This window comes from Colletotrichum godetiae (assembly GCF_030913485.1).
Source record: "Colletotrichum godetiae strain CBS 193.32 chromosome Unknown BDP55scaffold_13, whole genome shotgun sequence".
Classification (NCBI taxonomy): Eukaryota; Fungi; Ascomycota; class Sordariomycetes; order Glomerellales; family Glomerellaceae; genus Colletotrichum; species Colletotrichum godetiae.
In genome coordinates this window covers 27,847-47,566 of record NW_026851261.1, presented here as the reverse complement: position 1 = coordinate 47,566, position 19,720 = coordinate 27,847, and the positions used below count along the sequence as shown (strand labels likewise).

Sequence of the window (19,720 nt, the reverse complement as noted above, 5' to 3'; positions counted from 1 at the left end):
TCATTGAGGACGACACGAAGAAACGATGCCCTATTTCTCGCGTTTGAACTTGTCGGGATGCTTCGCGTTGGTGATTTGGAAAAGCAGTGTCTAATGTCTAGAGTGTGCGAGGCAGATTGTCAATGATTCATTACATCGACATCTCGGTTTTTTAATCTCAACACGCCCCTCGACGGCGACAGAAGAACACTCCAATCACTCAACGGACCCCTCAATCACCCGCCTACGATTGGTCGTTCTGCATCGGCGAGGTGTGCGCAATTGCCTCAACCACCAACACCTGAACCCCGTTGGCTTCACGCAGGAGGTGGCCGATCGGCGCAAACCGCTAGGACACGAGCCACTGTTCGCACTGGGCAGATGGGTCCTTCCGGAAGATGCCGCAGAACCCCCGATTCTGAACAGACATCCAGCCTCAATCCGAGCTAAGCCACTTTGACCGTAAGCACCCAGCTGTCGCGGCCGTTGTAGCTTGTGGCTTTTTTGTTCCCCCCAGCTCTAGCTTCGACCTCGACATCCCACTTCAACCTCACCTGCTACTTTTCGCCTGCTCTCCCAGATACAATCCCAACCAGCAGGCATGCAAGCGGGTCACAATGGCGAACCCTGAGCTAGCAATAGCCAAGGCCTCCTTGAGCGCCATCCTCTTCCGCAAAGAGCCCGTCTCGCTCACCAGGCCCGAGATCGAGAGCTTCCACACCCTCCTCCACGACGCGATACACCAGTGCTCGCCCGCCAACGTTCAGGTTTGACGCCCTCCAACGGCCTCTACTATTGCCGCTGTCCTTTTTCTATCCACCTTTTTCATCTGCCATGTGCGCTCCTCTGTGTGGTTGCAGGTCGACTAAACTCCCGCCGCCTCTCTCTAGAAATGCAAGCGTTGGATCCTCAAGAACTTGGTCCCCTCGCCGGCGCGCGTCACCGCCGTCGGCAAATACCTGGCCGCACTCTCCAACTCCTTTCCCGATGACGGCAAGACGAAGCCCTCCACGCGGAGGAAGCGTCTGCACATCCTTTACGTCATCAACGACGTCCTCTACCACGTCGCCGTGCGCGATCGGGACACACGCTTCGCGACAGCCCTGGAAGCCAGCCTGACGCCCCTCCTCCACGGCGCCGCTAAGTTCCCAAACTGCCTCAAACACGCGAAGAAGCTCGAGAATCTGCTGGCGCTGTGGGAGATGCAAAAGTACTTTTCCGCGACCGTCATCGATGACCTTCGCGAGACTGTCAAAGAAGCCCCCCACGGCGGCAAGGTGTCAAAGGGAGGAGAACAGGGCCAGACGGGGTCGAATCTCGGCGCGAGGCCCGCCAAAGATGCGCCCTACACGATCCCCTCGATCCACGGCGATCCCAACACTCCTTGGTTCGATCTCCCAGCAGCGAATTGGCTGCCGCATCTTACGCCCAACTCGACGAAGCCCATGAACCCAGATATGATCAAGCCGCTGCAGCTTGCCCCAGGACCGGCAGACAAGGTCCTCGCCAAGGCGGTCAAGGACTTGCTCGCGGACGTCGAAAGGCTCTACAACCCAGGCGCGCCCCTGCAGGACGATCAGCAGCAGCAGCAGCAGCAACACACCGACCTCAGCGAGATGGGCGAGCGCATCGTTCTCGACGAGATCACGGGCGAGGTCGTCGACGGGGAGACGTACTACGGATGGTCCCGCAGGTTCTGCGAGAAGATGAAGCAGCGAAGGAAGAAGACCAAAGGCGGGGCAGCAGACCGCGGCCGTGGACGATCCGACTCCAGGAGCCGTTCTCGGAGCTCCTCCCGAAGCCGATCCAGCAGAAGCGATTCCCCACCGGCCTTTAAACGACGCAGACTGTCGCCGGACTCGCGGACTCCCAGCCGCAGTCGGAGCCGTGACCGTCGACGCAGTCCTGGGCGAGGCAATCGCTACGACCCGAGAGACTATAGCAGGTCCAGATCCCGGTCAAGGTCAAGATCCAGGTCGAGATCGCGTCCTCGGTACAGATCAAGATCAACCTCGCGCAATCGTGGCCCAGCAAGAGATGGCGATAGGGATAGGGGCCGCGCCAATGCGAGCAAGTCCCCACTACCACCACCCGACCGCAACCGGCACCACAACCCTCCAGACTTTGGGGCAGGAGGCCACACCACCGGCTGGGGACAACCGCAACATCACCGTCTTCAGCCTCCGCCTCCGCCCCCTCCCCCAAGCTACAACCCCCCGCACCCTCAAGCCTTCCCGCCGTACCCCCCGCCACTGCCACAGGCGGCCGGCGGCTTCGGTCACTTCCCGCCGCCGCCGCCGCCGCAAGGCTACAATGGTCAATGGCCGCCGCCGCCTCCACCACCTCACCTCGGCGGTCCCCCTCCACAGCACGGCTGGGCTCCTCCGCCGCCGGGTCCAGGCGTCCCGCACATGGGTGGCGGGTGGGCGGCACCTCCGCCTCCACCGCAGCAGCAACAACAGCAGAACCCGTATCAACAGTACGGACGAGGCAATGGCGGAGGCTACCGTGGACGAGGAGGCAGGGGCGGGTGGTAATCAAGAAGACCAAGAGAGAAACCTGTAGATTAGCAAAAAGAATACACGCCATCAAACAGTCCAATAGCTACTGTCCCTCATGTCCTTCACGCGAGTAAAGCAACCAACGCTCTCTAGGTGCATTTTGCGTAAGCCGTTTTTGTTACCCAAGTCTAAAATTGTGGCGGAATCTTCGCCTGTACTCATTCATCGTCCAAGACAGAAATCAAGGGGGGTAGACCACCACCTCTCGGTTTCTCTCGCGAGTGTTTTTCATCCGCTCCCCGGCTCGGGTTGCAGTAAAGCTCACGCAGGAAACGAAAGGGGAAAGCCGTGTCTCCTCCCAAAAATCTCGCCCTTTGTACGCCAGTCCTATCGTTCTCAACGTCCGCCTGGTTGTGCTTCCCTTTCCTCTCCCCTTCTTCCCAGCACACCCAACACAATAACGTTTTTTTGTCGAACCCCCCTCACACCAAAATCTTTCACCCCAAAAACGGCGGGCGGGGAAACCACTCGATCTCGACTCGAGTCTGTATTCCACGCAAAAGAGAAAAAACAAAAGAAGTGACATCATGAAAATTAAGTATGTTCCCGGGGGCGGCGAGGCCCCATCCCTAGAGCACGGAAGCCTTTCTTTCCCTCCGCCTTGAGTCGTTTCCTGGGTGATCCTCTGAATCATTCCCTCCAGCATACAACTCATGCATGAGTTTCCCCTTTTAAAAAATTCCCCCAACCGGTTGAAGGCGTATCATTCAGTGATATCGGTCCCCGTCATGACTCCTCGTCCGCCTCGGCCTTTTCTTCGCCGTTCTCTTCCGCGTCCTAGATTTTGTCTTGTTAATCCATGGTTCAACAGGTAATGCTGCGTCACGAACAGAAAGCAGCGCAAAGGTAGGCCTAGCAGGGGCAAATGACACGAGTAAAATCATGCGTGGTTGTGGGCTGATCATACCGAGTCTTGTTGCTCTTGCCGACGATCCCTGCGATCTCCATCCTGCAGCTTAAGAGAATCTAGTCGCTTCTGGTTGTCCTCGGTGCCATCAACTTCGTCAACGCGGGAGAGGGATCCGGCGTGGGCTCTACCCGCAGTCGGTGCGCCGTTTGCCGATCGCCTTTGCTCAGCCTGGTCTGAAATTGAGGCCCATTTCCTCTCGCGCAAGGCTTCTCTGGCCGCGGCACTATTCTGCTGCTCGGTGTAGTCGTGAGAGCAATCGTCGAATAGTTGGGGGTTGATCTCCATAAACAGCTTCATGGCGTTGTATACCATGCCGTGAATGGTGCTGTGGATGGTTAGCGGGTTCCATGTCTATCGAGGGTGTGTAACTCACCGGTTCCAGTGGCCCTTTGAGTTTTCGTAAAGCGGCGCAAACATGATGGGCAGAATGATCTCAACATTGTCGCTGACCAGGTTGCAAAAGTACTCGTTGTTCCAGAAGTAGAGGGCTCGCTCTGCCACCTGGAAATGGGGGCTGGCGACAGACTTGGCGAGTTGGTGGAAAAGAGGCTCCTGAACCTTGGCAAATTCGGCGGGATCCATGACTTCGAAGATATCTTCGACCTCGTTAAGGAACATCACCTCTTTTGTGCTGTTGACCTTGGGCCAGTATCGCAAGAGGCCGAGCACAACCTAGACATGTTAGTTCAGTTCACGACGCAATGGCCGGGGGGCTCACCTCTTCCGTCAGTGACGCGTCCTTTTCGAGGAACTGGACAATGCAGTATGCCAGCTGAGGGTGGTACATGCTGAGACTCTTGACTTTGTGCAATGGTATCAACACCCTTGTCAAGAAGGTCTTGTGCTCCTCCTTCAGCGGCAAGGCAAAACCGTTGATAATGGATCCGAGTATCTCCAAAAGTTCGGCGATGCCGTTGAATCTTTCCGTCTCGTAGGTGAATTGGAAGAAAACATTGTTGATGGAGCGACGGATGAAGGACCGGAGGTTGAGGAATTTGCCGTAGATTCGGTGCAGGGTTGTCTTGAGAAAGTCCCTCTCGCGCGGGTCCTCGGAATCGAAAAGCTCCAGGAGCTGGAGGACGAAGCTGTGGTCAATGTAGGCTTTCGCAATATTGGTGTTGAAGTCCTGGCTCTCGATGAATCGGAGGAAGAACTCGTAAACGACCTGGATATGGGGCCATGCAACCTCCAGGACGGGCTCGTCTTCCTCGGGATCGAACGCTTCACCCTGGGGGTTCATCGGCGGGGGAATAGGTCGGAAGAGGTTCTTGGCGAACATTTCGACGACTCTGGGGTACATTGGTTCCGTAATGACTTGGCGGTTGTTAGCTACGTAGTCGAGCAGCTCGTGGAGCGCCAATCGCTTGATCTCCTTGGACTTCATGTCACCGCTAGCATCGTTAAAGTCAAAGATGACATTGCACTGATCAATCTTTTGCATAAACAGCTCCTGGCGGCGGTTAGGGGGCACCTCGTGGAAGCCGGGAAGCTTCTCGAGCTCACGGTGAGCAGAGATGTCGAATCTCGAAGAGTGCTGTCGCTTGGGTGTCCTCAGACCCTCAGGGACGTCCTTGGGGGTCTGGTGGAGGCGATCGAACATAAGCGACTTGGTGCCGGCCTTAGGGGGCGCGAGATCGTGCGGCATGGTCTCCGCTGCACCGGGAGGTGGGACATGCTGAGAGTGTCAGCGATCAGCAACATCAACAACAATATGACGATGTCTTACCGGAGCACTGGGGCTGATGATGACAGTGGGCGGCAAAGTTCCATGACGGCCTGGAGAACCTCCACCGTTAGCACCTTGGGCTGCACCCGCAGAGCTGAATCGGTCGGCACCTTGCTGGTTGCTCAATGGAGAGGGCTGGTTCGCGGTGCCGTGCTCTCCGCCGGCGTTGTTAGGAGGCAGGGGCTTGTTGCGGGCGTCGGCGAGGTTCGTGGTGGAGGACGAGGGTGTCGGGTTGGGTGACTGGGTGGCATCACGGCCTGAGCCAGCACCGCCGGGGGATGCGGTGCCATCTTTGGCGTCCTTATTCTTCTTAGGCTTATTGGGGTCTTTGCCGCGCGAGAGCTGAGCATGCTGGGTTGTCAATATCGTGTTCAACAGCGGGATTGGGCTTCAGGGGCCCGGGTATTGACGGAGAACTCACCACCCTCTGGCTGAAGCGCTTCATTGTGGACGTCACTGTAGTGTCCCTCTCCGTGAGGCGACAGACTCGCCGACTCGAAAGCTGCAACTAGAGACAGTAAACCGCAATGGACGTAGGTCCAACAATTCGGGATATGAAGGAGCGCAGGGCGAACGACGGTCGAGGTGCAGGTGGTGCTGCAGAGGGTAGTATCGGCCGGGTCGTCGAATGTGGGCAATCGATGCGGGCGGATTGGTAGACGGCCCGGATGGTGAGCTGCGCAGTGAATGAAAGGTTGATGCGTAGGCGCGGTGGGAGTCTAGGTGGTAGCGAGCGCGTCGGCAGATCGATGTCGACGTGATGATGAAAGGAGGGCGTGAGCGTCGCTGTCGCTGTCGCTGTCGCTATTGCTCGGCGAGGGCTGGGGTTGGGTTGTCAGGAAGGCGTCGCTTCTGGATGCGAAGAGCAGGGGGGAGCTAGAGTGTCGGATTGGCAGGTGAGTTGCGACAAGGGAACGACCCATCAAAAGTTGGCAGATGAAGGGAAGTTTTGAGCGATCGGGCAGCGAAAGGAAGAGAGCCAGACGCGAGAGGTTCTTGAGAAGGTAGATGGGGGGTGGAATCTCTGGATCGTCGGTAAAGCTGAAGTTGTTTGCGGGGCCCAGGTGTGAAGTGTGAGACGACGACGCGGGACCAGAAAGCCGACCTCCCCTAACGTGCTAGCGGCGGTGGAAATATTAAGGTAGAGAGCGAGAGACTGAGGTGCTGGTGGACAGCTGGAGACGGCCCAGTGATGCGCGGCAGCCAGCCAGGAACAGGCCTTGACACTGGGAGGGCTGTTCACGCGGGGGGGTAGGGTTGGAGTTGGAATCCGAGGGGATCGAAAGGGTTCAGATAAGGCAAATTTGACAGTTGTTCAATGACGGAATGGGTTTGGAAGAAGAAGAAGTGGTGTTGCGAATGCGCATTGGGACTCCAGAGAGAGAGACACGCCCTTCCCGTCTGCATCAGCAACCTAACTGGACAGACTTCAGCGTACAATCGCACCTAGCAGGAATTGGGTGGGAACCGCGAGTGGGTTTTGGGCTGTTGAACTGGCACACTGGCACACTGGCACACTGAGGATACAGTACAGTACAGTCGCTGCGAGGTCCACAAGTTACAACAGGGCAGGACAGCACGAAGCAGCAGCGGCAGGCGTGAAGGACCGCAGGTGCTATGCAGAACGGATGGGGTAAATGGACTTCGGTACCTCCCTACTGCGAATGATGGCAACTGCCACCGACTGCCTCAGACTGGTGGCTGTGCACGGATCCTTTTGGGATTAGGTAAGATAAGTCACCCTCGTCTGGTTGGACAGCTTGGAGTGGTGCCTCTTCACCTTTGACGAACTCTAATTGGCGGAGTGGGAGCTGGACCCTGGAGCTCAATTTCTCCTGACGGCCGTAGTGTTATTCCGGAGGATTTTTGACGGGTCCGGGTCGGGTCACTGCACCTCCTTGGCCCCCACAGACCATCTCCACACAAAGACATCACAATGCACAACAGAGCCAAAGGTCATGACAACACACTGCCAAGCCACGCACCCAAGGTGCCAAAGTGAAGAAAAAGGGTCCCATTTCGTTTGAGCCGTGTCATTCCACACCAGACACACACTGTGATAACATCACTCCTGCTACGCATCGGGATAATATTCGTACAGCATGTACTAAAAGCGCTGCAAGTCACCTGCTAGCCCTTGCAGGGACCTCTCCTTGGGACGCATCCCGCCATGTGGGCATCATCACATCACCATGGGGCCCAAGCTGCCTCAGAAACAACCGTCGCCCAGTTCCTCGGGAACAACTCTACAACTGATCAACATTGGACGAAAAAAGGGCAGCTGAGCCATCTGAAACGCGAATACGTCCGTCTCCATTCCTGTGAGACTCTACATCGCTGTAAATAGAGTTGATGGGGTTCTTGATGGGAGAATTGTCGCGTGTCTTTCACATCCTTATATGTGTCTGAGACGACATTCATCTGATATCTCTTTAGTGATGCCACATCAAACCTAGCAATATGCACTTCGTAAGCTTCGTGACAATTTTTTGTCCTTTTCCATCGCGCCTGCCATTGCGCGAGCTCTACAGTGCAGGGACTCCATGCCGCCCAGAGCACCCGCTAAAAATGCTGTGATCATTCGGGGCGGGCTACACTTCGCACCGTGCATCAATTCAACCTCAGTCGCTCACGACGGCATCAAAATTCCAGTGACAGCCACAGGGTGGCCAGAACGGCATTCGGCCTAGACTTTGTTCTCGCCAAGCGCTTCTCCTAAGACATCTTCCATTACACAGTCTTCCACGGCTTCCAAGTCGGAAGCAGCCAATCAATTGGCTCCGACTAATTAACCACCACCGAACCTCAGCCCAAATCTGTTGATGGACCCCAACATGCAAGCCGTCGCCATGGACACCCAGGACGAACCCGTTAATGATGAGACGGCGCAAGAAGGCGTCGCCGTGGATGCGGTCCCAAAAGAGACGCGCAGTGGCCCATCACCATACAGCAAAGACGGCAGCAACTCGGCACCCCGATTCTCGATTCCCAAGAGGACCATGGGCGCTGTCGAAATTCCCATGATTGTCATGAACCTGGATCGGACAGAAAAGGCGTTTGGCAACGTCTCGTCTTTTCAGAATGTGTGTGTCGCGGCGTCATCGAAGGGTGTCGGTCTGATGCTGACGCCATGTCCAGATCCTTGACAGTGAGCGCAACACAATCCCATTCTATCTCAACCCAGAGAGCCCTTTCCGCAGGCCCATCATGTCTCACAGCGCTACGAGCCACAATGTGGTCTTGAAGGTCACGGTTCCGAAGCGGACCGGCAGGAAAAGGAAGCGAGGGACGGACGGGCCGTGGGAAGGTGAAGTCGACATGCGGGATGTGCCCAGGGCCAGCCCGACAGCCGAGGCGATTTACTCCAGGTCGAGGCTGGACAATCCAAAGCTCTTGCGGCGGAAAATGCGAGACAACATCGACAGTTACGGTGTAGAAGCCGTCGGCGTCATCAAACACACCCACCGCTTCCGAGGTAAGGACATCCATATCGGCTCGTTCGCCCAGACTGACAAGAGACAGGCATGGCGGATTTCCACTGGGGCCTCGAGCAGTCTCCTTTTATTTCGAGGTTCATGAACCAGGTCATGCCTGGCGACAGTAAGTCGAGCTTCAGCGCTGGCCGAGCCGTATCTAACCATCCACAGTCAACAAGATGAGGGACTTCAAGTTCGTTGACGGCGTCGACAAGGGGCCAAACGTCGACATCGTGCCGCCGCCTGTGTGGACGCCAATGACGCTTCCCTTCATCTATAACTACTCCCAAAACCCATATGTCCGCACCGAGCTCGACCAGACAGGCCAGGCCCAGCTCATCAACACCCAGTTGCCCACTCTCATCGGCTACTTCCTCAAAGCAGACCAATATCCCATTCCGCCTGGCCCGCAAACCCCTTACGACGGCTCCGACGAGGAGGTCACCTACTGCATAGCCCGCATGCTGGAGGCGATGGAAGAGCGGCCCATCTGGACGCGCCGGTCCCTGATGAATAAGCTCGGGTCCGTCGTCCGCAACGCCAACGTCATGAAGCGCTGCGTCGGCTACGTCGGCTACCAATTCCGGGGCGGGCCCTGGCGCGATGCCATCATCAAGTACGGTGTCGACCCGCGCAACGATCCCTCCTTCCGAACGTACCAGACAATGATCTTCAACATGCGCAAGCTCCAGGCTGGACACATTGGCGAGACATGGCACGCTATCCGCAGCCTGCGCACCGAACAGCGCCAGCCCCAGGGCGACAACCATGAGTCCCACGTCTTTGACGGCAAGTCCTACTGGACCGACGGCAAGGTCTGGCAGATTTGCGACATTACGGATCCCCTGATTGCAAACATCTTTGCCACGGCGCCGCAGCGGCCCGAGGTCGACATCTACAACAGCGGCTGGTACCACCAGGGCACGTGGGCCAAGGTCAAGGGCATCATGAAGACCAAGATGATTGCGATCCAGTTTGGGCGCAAGCTCACGGACGACGACTTTGCCGGCATCTATGAGGTGCGCGACACGACGCCGCCGCCGGGTTCCTCGAGCGTCCACGTGCCGCTGCCCGACCTCGAGCTCACAGACGCCGAGAAGCGCGTGCTGTACGGCCGGCGGTTCAAGGAGCCAAAGAAGAAGCGCAAGGGCACCGCGTACCGCGTCACTAAGTCTAACGGGCCGCGGGGTGTCGCTGCCGCCGCCGCCGCGGGGCGCAAGGCTGCCGGTAAGGAGGATGAGCTCAGTGCGGAGGACAGTGAGGAGGACGACAGCGAGGAAGACATTGACTATGATGGCGACGCAGATTACGAACCCAAGAGGCGGGTCTTTGCACCCGTGCCTGGGCTTGATGAGGGTATGGAGGAGGAGGAGGAGGAGGGGCTGGAGGAGGGGCTGGAGGAGGAGTACGGTGACGAGGACGATGATGGAGAGGGCTACGGGTATGACGACGACGGTGAGAGGTATGATGAGTACGATGAGGGGCTCGTCGGAGAGCCAGTCGTCTATGGTGGTGCTCGTGAGCGGCGCGGCGTTCGGTTTGCAGACCAGCCTGGCGATACGGACGTGGATGCGGCGTATCCCTCGGAAGTCCTGCCTTGATGTGAATAGGAGTATGTCAATGTAAGTGATTGTAAGCCCTCGGCCCAGAGATGATCACAGTGGCTTAGGTTTGGTTCACAGTTGAGGCAGAGAAGTCCTGGCAACGGGTCATCCTGTATTATGCTGTTTACAAACTAGGCCGAATCCCCCATCTCGGATATATTCCCATGCCCATGTCTTATGCTACCGTATTCCGTTGAAGCACTCCCAGAAGCCTCAGATCGGGAGACAGAAAAAAAAAGAAAATTGCTAGGCCAAACCGACGCGGCAATGAAGACCGCACAAAACGTATATGTGAGAGACACCGCGAGAGAGATACCACGAGAGGGGGAGACAGAGAGAGAAAGACCCTCACTGCACCCTAAGCACCTTGGTCTTATTCTCCTTCTGCTGCCTCATCCCCTCCACCCACGCCGCCGTCTCCCGCAGCGCCCGCCGGGGATCCTTTTTCCGCTTCAGCAGGAATCCCTGGATCTCGGCCGGGCTGAAGAGGCCGTCGGGGATCAGGGCGCCAAACTCGTCGGCGATGCGGCTCAGCTCCTCGCCGTCGAAATCGTGGCGCTTCTTCTCGGCTGTTGTCGCCGCCGCCTCTGCCTGTGGTGACGACGACGACGACGACGACGAGGGGTTCTCTGTTGAAGGGGGGAACGAAGACTGCGTAGCCGAAGGAGTAGAAGACGCTGATGCGGACAACGGTGTGGCACTCGACGAAGAACCCGCACTCCCATTCCCGCTCCCATTCACGACAATACTCGGCTTGGGATTCGTAGGCGGCGCCACGTGCCCGTCAACCCTCTTGGCCGGACTCGCCCCGTCAGCCTCGTACATGCGCTGAAACAGCTCCGTCGCCTGCGCCGGCGTGGCGTTGGTGAAGCCGACCTGCAGATCCACCCGGCCGGGCCGGATGAGCGCCTCGTCTAGGGATTCGGGCTTGTTGGTCGTCATGACGAGGATGCGGCCTTCTTGGGAAGCGACGCCGTCGATGGCGTTGAGGAGCCCGGAGAGGGAGATGCCCTTTTTATCGTCTTTGGATTCTTTCTTCAGGGCGCGGGCGAGGTCCGAGACTTTCCAGTCGTCTTTGTTTGTCGCTGCCGAGGCCTTCTTGCTGTTCTCGTCCTTGGTGTTGTCCTTGCTGTTGCTCGATTTGTCGTCACTTTCTTTCGTGCCGTTGGGGCCCCCGGCAGCAGCAGCACCACCACCAGAGCCATCAGCCTCATCTTCGACACGCGCGAGACCCGCGGTATCAATATCCTCTAGCAGAACAACACACCGCCTCGGCAGCGAATTAAATAGCGTCCCCAGATCCTCCTCCGTCAACGTCGGCTCCAACAGCGAAATCACAAAGATATCGAGCCCAAACACGCCCGCAAGCGCAAACGACAAACTCGTCTTCCCCGTCCCTGGCGGGCCGTAAAACAAATACCCCCTCCGTAACGGAATCCCGCGGTTCGCGTACCACCGCGGCGTCGCGGGGTGCAAGTACTCATTCATGTCAGCCATGACCTGCGCTTTTTGCCGCGGATCCAGCACGACGGTGCGCATCGGCCGGACGGGCCGGTTGGCGACCTGGCTCCAGTTGTACCGTCCTCCGTAGCGGCGCATCGGCGCCGGGCTAGGCCGTTTGATGGTTGTACGGGCGTAGTGGTCCTGGTAGTAGAATTCTTTGACGAAGCGGAGGAGGTCCTTGATGGGCAACGGGTTGCGGCCGAAGCAGGAGACGATGAGGTCTTCTTCTTTGCGGAACGTGCCGTAGTTTGATTCGCCGTCAAAGACGGACTGTTGTTTGCGGTGGAGGCGGAAGTAGCGGTTCTTGTACCAGAAGCCGTGGACGCCGACGGCGGGAACGTATCGCGGGGGCTTGTGATTCAGTATTAGTTGCGTTCTTGTAAACGGACCTCGTATGAAATGTTGATGGGGCAGAAGGGGGGACTCACAGCTTTGGCTTCTTGATTCGAAAAGTTGAGAAACTCCGTCGCGCCGCTCCCGCTCCCGGCAATCGTCCTCGTCTGCAGCGCCTCGAGCTCCTCCTCCTCCTCCCACGCCGTCTTACTCACCGTCTCGGCCGTCAGCGAGCGGGAACTCGCCATCAGCGGCTGCAGCGCCAACCACTTCATCATGTGCGTGTAAATCTCGTCCGTGCTCGAGATGTGGATGGAGCTCATGAAATTGTCCTGGATGAGACGGAAGATGGCGCCGTAGGCCTGGCGGATGACGCGGTTCGCGGCCCAGAAGAAACCCGCGAGCGTCAGGATCAGCGTCGGGTCGATGCCGAGGTTGGAGCCGATCATTTGGTACAGGAGCATTAGGGAGCGGACGACGGGGTTGAACTGTCCGCCGAGCATGGGCAGCAGGCTCTCCATCATCTTGTTGTTGCCTGCTGCGTAGCCTCGTCCGCCCGTCATGTTCTCCGCCATGGCAGTTAGGTTGCCTTTGAAGAGGGTTGAAAAGTCCATCTTGCTTAGGTCTATCATGGCGATTGGGTGGCAATGGGATTGCTTGGGTTGACAAGATGGATTGCAGACGCCCTGCTTGTTTATATACGTTGACAGAGACTAACTAGGCGCCAGAGGCAGAAGTAGTAGAGTTGTGGATTCAAAGAGTGGACGTTGAAAGAGGCAACTCGAGTGAGCCGCGTATCTAGTTAGGCAATCGTCGTATTCGTGCCTAATCCAGACAGACACTGTACAACGAGAAAAGTCCTTTGCATAACAGAGCAACTAAGAGTACGCGCCACACTGTAGCCTTGCAGTCGACTCTGCAGAGTCTGACAGAGTCGGAATCCGAGACTGCGGAGGTAAGCAGAGTTGCCTGGAGTGGCGAATGAATTTCACGGCCTCTGCCATGTTGAACCAGACTACGACCAATTTGCGGCTCTGTGATTGACCCGATGCAATGGCTCTAAACAGGTGACTACAACAGAGACGTGAGGAGTGTGGGGGAGTGTACGTCGATGCGTCAACGTCATCAGTAGTTTGCTGTAAGCCTGCAACTACCGTAAGCATGTCATGCTCGGGATAAGAATCGATTGGTCTAGCCTAGCAGACGCAAGAGAGTCCACATTCGCGGCAGACAGTGGAAGAGAACCTGTGCTGCTGTACCAGTAATCAAGGTTGCATTTGCAGTTGGAGTGTCATGTCCGGGGTAGCCAACTTGCGAATCAACCAAGTCACATGTGACTCATAAGATCTAGATCTTCGCAAGACTGAGACACAGACATCCCAGCAACTACAGTGACTTTTCATCAGAGTTGGGATGGCAAACAATTCGGCTCCGAGGGGGGTGCAAGTTCAAGACCGAGTTGCATTGTCTTGAGTATCTCTCTGTTGACGCTAAAAGGGGGCGAAAGATACGAAGAGAAGTTGCAAGAGTCAACGTTGACAGGGTCCAGCACCCCCTGGGAACAACACTCGCGCAGTGGCGGGCTTGAGGCCGCCGCATTTCAAGGCCCGTGTGGCTAAGGGCGCTGGGCCGTTACTGGCCGTTACTGCATGCTTCTGCTAGTGGAGGCCTCAGGCAGATGCCGTCTTACCCGGGTCACGGTACCCACAACGGCCGGCACTGTCGGGTACGGTCCATTTTACTCGGCGCCGGTGGCTACTGCAGCCGGCCCGGACCCTGTTGACCTCCCGGCTGCCGAACGATGAAGCAAACTGGCACAATGAGGTTATATCATATGGCAAAATCGCAAATCTGACTATTCTTTCGCGGTAAATATTTCCATCAGCATGAGCAATGATCCGGACGCCTCCCAATGCCAAATCCAACAGGTTTTCTCAAGTCCCTAGTCACTCCTGTTCGCCCACTTCCATCAGCTTGATGCGCTCGATTTCTTTACACTGCACTCACCATGTTTCATTATACTCCCATCTACTTGAGATAACACTGCAGCGCGCATCTGTCGCCACCCCAGTTATTGCTAACATGCTTAAATTTGCCCCCCTCGTTCCTCCCAGCCCGTGCGCAGGGCATATCGCAGTCCGAGTCCTTATAGGGGTCGCTGCCGCCGTTGGCGTCGTTGCAGTTGTACCACGCCGCGACGCTGAGCTTCTCGTACTTGCACAGCGGGTCTTCGCTGATGAGCTCCATCGACTGGACGCCGACGACGCCAAGGGCGAAGAGGGCGGTGGTGAACTTCATGTTGACCCAGCGGGGGGAGAGAGGCGGGGAGATGTAGAGATAGAGTTGCTTAGGTTTTGGATGTATAGCAGTAACTTTTGAGTCTAATGTGTTAGTTCCTGTGAATCGACGCGTTTTTATATGAACTCATTGGGTTGCGGTTGCTCCCACTTCCCTCTGTCAACTCAACGCAGCCGTACTTGTGTAGATCACAACTAAGTCTATCAAACTTAAATAGAGTGACTACAGGATACTTGTATCCGCAGCTACTCATAAAATGTTCTCTACACCTGTACCTGATTATTTTTCGTATTGTGAAAGGGACCAGTCAAGGCAAAGAAGAGTACTCCGTAGTTGGTTGAAAGTACAACTGCTTCAAGGGGTAGGGCGCACGCGAGTCGTCCTTAATCTTCCGAGTGGAACTCTTTAAGACCTACACGGCCCTAAAGACCCTGAAAACGCCCCAAGAACGCATCCGAGGGCACGATACGCGTGTTCTACCATGGAAATTCACGAGTCATTGTGAGTGCTCGACTTCGTATTAGGTCCACTTCGCGAAGAACTACTTCAACGTCGATACGGGGGGGTACCAGAATGGGCATTTGCTCAAGGGGTGAACAGAGGTGACATGTTTGGCCTTGGATGACTGGAGATTTCCGGTCGTCAGAGCCGTCTCCGGCATCTGAACCACAATTGCTCGACGTCCGGCATGTCGAGCTTCTGGGGCTTTCCCAAGAAGTTCATTTAGCGACGACACTGATCTCCCCGTGCCACAAGAACGTGATGACAGTACGGCTTTTTCGCGGTAGACCTACTTTGTGCACCACCATGCGATCCGAGAACTACTACTGGACTCTGGGCGAGTACCAAAAGTGGCGGGGCTTCCTTTGTTCTACTGAGCTTCCAGGTGTAGAGACTACGGAAAAGACATCACTTCTAGTCTTTGGGGCTTTGGTAACATCTTGGGAGCTTGGACAACACGCTTCATGGCATCTGTCGATTTACCTCCTTGACCCGGACAGAGAGTCATCAGCTTCAGCTACTTTCGGCATTGCTACCAGGGCCTTCACCGCTCTACATTCACCTCGCAAATATCCTTTTGCTTGTTGTCACAGTGATATCCAGGCCTACCATGAGAGGCTTGCTCGAAAGCGATTCTTCTTCGCAGACAGGGAGGGGCGACTACCAAAAAAAAAAACATCTCTGTCCTAGGGTACTACCTCGTCCAACCTACGAGGTTCTCCTGCCTGGGTATTATGTTCGAATCTCATGAACTCGATCCGAATCAGGGCATTCTTTAACTCGCTATTCGCATTTCTTCCCTCCCGCCCGCTAAATGCTGTAGACTGGTTGCTGATGACCATGGTCTCCGAGCGGGCGCCAAGCCATCTACGGAGTTCATAAAAAAGAGCACAATCTGACCACCAAAGTCACACTCTTCACCAGCCATCGACCAAGCCGGGGAATTCAACGAAATTCGTGGAGTGCCGGAGCCGAACACACATCCTGGGATTGTCTTGCTTTCGCTGGAGTGTCCTGACATTGGTGTACAACACGCCAATCTGGTCTTCATTGCGCCGGGCGTGTTCTTGGAACCTCGCCTTCTGGAGTTCGATCTGACCTCTGAGTTACTTCTCATGCGAGTTGGATGCCTTCCGACAGACATCGGCGTCGCGGGCCTTGGTCTAGGACTTCGCAGATTAGCCACATAGCCAGGAGCGTATAACCGGCGTGGGCTAGTAGTCGAGATCAGCCTCATTTGCTCCCTCGACCGTCCACGAACTCTCATACTCTGCCAGGTATTCTATGGAGTATACGTCCTGACGGGAGGGTATGCAGTGGGAAAAAACTTTCTCTGCGTCCCAATCAGTGACACCCACGGTTGTTATCGTCTCGCCTGAGCACCTCGGCGGCGCCGCTTGGAAGGCCTATACATCACGCCTCAAGTCACACGCCCAAATTGAAGTGCGCGTCGTAGACGAAGCCCATGTATTCTTCGACTCGTAGACGGGCAGCGGCTTCTGCCCATGGATGCCGGAGCTAGGAGTGTTTACGGCTTGGAGTTGTCCGCGGCCAATCTTCATCACGGCCACCCTCCCCCCAGGGTGAAGATTTTCTCCAGGACTACCAAATCCCCCTAACCCGGTCACCGTGCGAAGCTACTGAACGTACGCCGGTCTACCATAAGACCGATCTGAAAAAGCGTCGTGACTTCAGAGATGCTTCGCTTGCCGCGATGCATACAAAGAAGACCGGTGGATTCATGGTTAGGGTTCTTCTGGAGCGACGTAAGATCACAAAAGATTTTTCTACTGCTAGCCGACGCTGTAGCAGGGTCAAGAATCCTCGTAGATCTCTCGCCTCCCCTCCTACCTAGAGAGAGAAGCTGGCAGCTCGAGCTCCTCTCAGCTCTTCCGCAAAGTTCGGGCACCATCGCAGATCTCTCTTTGGTCATTAAGAAAGATATAGCCAGCTCCACACTTGGAGACTTGCCAAACTGGTATGTCCTTCGTGGAGGGCATCCATATCAAGGAAGGTTTGATGACCGGGACGTTGGCATGTTGACCTCCTTTAATATACGACATGCTCTAACCTCGCATTCAACCTTGATGAGGTCGAGTAAGGCCGGTACGTCCTTCATATTGCCAGACACTTGCACTCTTGAAACTCGCGTGCTTCTTGCTCCAGTCCTGTGACATACCATGAATTGGTCATCACCACGAGTGAGTATCTTATCCTAGATCTAAGACGGAATGCCCTGTAGAGCCTTTGCCACTTCTTGATATAGTGAGAAAGAATCTCGAGACTAGAGGTCCGTGGCTGTACCTGATGAGGAATATACAGCGCCGCTGCCCCCTATATTTACGTCCGTGGATATGGGTTAAAAACCGCCTTTGTGATTGATTGATAATTGACGCCGGTGTTGAGTAGGCGTTGCAGAAGGGGTCGAACAAGATGTCAGCCCAATGTGGTGATGAGACGAAGCAACGAGATGAGAAAGTAGTCGGAATGAGGCTGGAGATGGTAAGACTAGTGATTATCAGTTGTATTTCCCTGGGCATCTCGAGGCCCCCCTTGTCCGCCTAGTATTCACTGGAGCATCAATGTCAAAGGGAGTCGGAGAGTGCGAAAGACAATCCTATACGTCTGCCAAGGAATCATCAAGTAGCCATATACTCATTTTACACCCAAAGGCAGGCAGGACCAAAAGAGGGACTGTCGGCTTTTCAGCAACACTTGGAAACTGGTATTAATGGTATACGTGGAGGGAGTCTGTATCTCTGAGAAGAAACCTTTTAGGTTTTTTTCAGTGCGGGCAGCCCCTCGAAGACGTGGTTTCTACCATGTTTTTGCGAGACAGACTCTCTGCAAATGCCATTCATCAAGGCTCTGTAAATTTCACCATCTAGTCTCAGAGACTCCTATTCAGCAGACGGACCTCGATTTCAAGTTGACCAGATCTCGTTTGTTGACTTGAAAAGCCAAATCAAAGCTGAAACCTACACACCGGCTATGAGGAGTTAGATGCTCAGGTACTCGCTGGCGAGGATATCTCTCGCTGTTCTTGCCCGGATTCGGGTACAGCAGTATGTCACCTTGATACACATTTTTTCATACGTAAGACCGCCTGTTGGGGTGTTCATATTCAATCAGGGCCATATCAACAACTACGAAGTTGTGTAATCTTGGACACGTTCAAGCTCGGCACGTGTGATACAACAACGAGCCGCTCACCACACTTGTTGAATGTGAAAGATGCCTCCATTCGAGGGGTTCATGGTTGACCTCCATACACTCGACAGGTCGAGCAACTCTTACAGCCGCGTCACAAGTAGACTCGGAGCAACGGCAATCGGACATCGCAGCTCCCCTGAAACACCGAACTCGTTGCCTTCTCTGATCTTCATCGATGCAAATGGCAACTCAGGCATTGACGGCTTCGTAGTCATCAACATAACACATCAGTATGCGAGAATGCCCCCTTACCGGACTGTCTTACACCAAAGCAAGTCTGCTCGATGCATCGCAGACAAACCATAGGTCCACCATGACGTGAAGTCCGCGCCGTGAAACTCTCTACGAATCCCACCGTGACCTGGTTGATCCAGACGGAGTGTCTATATCGACGAGCAAACAGTCGATGATGTCTCCCGATCGGCACCTTTCCATCCGTTATCTTTCACATACTTCGCATCGAGTTCCCCAAAAAGCAAGGCCCAGAAGACAAGAAACCTTCACCATGGCAATCCGGCTATTGCAACCTGAGCGAAGTATCACAAGGGCCAATTCAAGTCAGCACATCATCAGTCCATCCGAGTCAACCATCTCGTTTCCATCTTACAACTCCCGCAAGGATCAAATTCAGTCTTTGAGGTCTAGACCGGGTCTGGGTTGTTTCTTTTTCCACTGCTCCCCCTTTCTAAAAGAAGAAAGTAAAAATACTCCGAGGACAAACTTCTGCCATCCGATCCAAAAAGCAAACTTGACCCTTTTTTTTTTCTTTTTTCGCAATTTACAAACCAACAGTTTCAGGGACGAACTAGCCTAGTCTTCTTGATAAACCCCAACTATCCCAAAACTCAATGGAACTTCAATGACCCATTGATCCCCGTCAGGAAAATCCCCCAATCCAGCCTACATGAACACCCTCTGATCTTTCCATCAAACCCAAACGTCCGTCGATATTCTTATTCCGTTAGCCACACATCGTCAATCCAAGCCCCCGTGCCCACTCCAACCCGTCATCAAAAGAATGCTCCGAAAACCCACATCGTCGACCGTTGACCCAAAGACATTAATAACTCTCAAACATATTCCCCTTTTTTCGCTTCCACTTCTCTCGCCCTCCACCAAAAGACAAACCCCATTCCACACCCCCGGTATCACTCATACATGCCAACATCCGCCCCCTCCTGCAACATCGTGGGCTCCACATCCCGTCGATGAGCGTAACCACAGCAGGCCATCGAACCGAGCAACCACACGCAAAAAAAAACCTCAACCCATGATCCCAGTCCAGTCCGCTTCCCTAACCTCCCCATGATCCCTCATCCCCGCTAGACTCATTGCCGATGGGAGAGTAGAGACCTCCATCTACACAAGACTCCGTTTAATCTCCCCTACTCGTCGTCGTCGCTCAAACGAAACACGCCAACGCGTCAACTTACGTAGGCAAACTTGCGTGTTGGATTGTGTACTCCCGTACCCTCCCTCGGACAATGTGCACTCTCTTACTGATGTTCTCGAGACATGCTACTCACTGAGACAATTGGACATGAAAATCAAACTCGAGTCGGCCGCCGGGTCTTACACCAGCCTTTGAACGGAAGCTATCCCCATCAGAATAACGG

General features: G+C 55.2%; 4 protein-coding genes across 4 annotated transcripts; 2 read left to right on the top strand and 2 right to left on the bottom strand.

Annotated features, from left to right (window-relative positions):
• Positions 1-596: 596 nt before the first annotated feature.
• BDP55DRAFT_726765 (uncharacterized protein) lies at positions 597-2,516 on the top strand (the record flags this gene model as incomplete). The annotated part of the gene is made up of 2 exons (XM_060579189.1): positions 597-746; positions 870-2,516. 2 exons carry the CDS (start codon positions 597-599, stop codon positions 2,514-2,516), a joined length of 1,797 nt encoding a protein of 598 aa, XP_060431549.1.
• Positions 2,517-3,441: 925 nt separating this feature from the next.
• On the bottom strand, positions 3,442-5,621 carry BDP55DRAFT_548436 (protein phosphatase 2A regulatory B subunit; the record flags this gene model as incomplete). Its single annotated transcript, XM_060568840.1, has 5 exons — positions 3,442-3,775; positions 3,824-4,122; positions 4,169-5,125; positions 5,177-5,527; positions 5,598-5,621. The coding sequence occupies 5 exons, from the start codon at positions 5,619-5,621 to the stop codon at positions 3,442-3,444; spliced, it is 1,965 nt and encodes a 654-aa protein (XP_060431548.1).
• A 2,045-nt stretch (positions 5,622-7,666) lies between these two features.
• On the top strand, positions 7,667-10,429 carry BDP55DRAFT_70769 (RNA polymerase III transcription factor IIIC subunit-domain-containing protein). The gene is made up of 4 exons (XM_060578081.1): positions 7,667-8,259; positions 8,315-8,651; positions 8,699-8,776; positions 8,824-10,429. The coding sequence occupies exons 1-4, from the start codon at positions 7,999-8,001 to the stop codon at positions 10,251-10,253; spliced, it is 2,106 nt and encodes a 701-aa protein (XP_060431547.1). The 5' UTR covers positions 7,667-7,998; the 3' UTR covers positions 10,254-10,429.
• A 175-nt stretch (positions 10,430-10,604) lies between these two features.
• BDP55DRAFT_726762 (BCS1 N terminal-domain-containing protein) lies at positions 10,605-12,706 on the bottom strand (the record flags this gene model as incomplete). Its single annotated transcript, XM_060579188.1, has 2 exons — positions 10,605-12,110; positions 12,188-12,706. 2 exons carry the CDS (start codon positions 12,704-12,706, stop codon positions 10,605-10,607), a joined length of 2,025 nt encoding a protein of 674 aa, XP_060431546.1.
• Between the last annotated feature and the right edge of the window lie 7,014 nt (positions 12,707-19,720).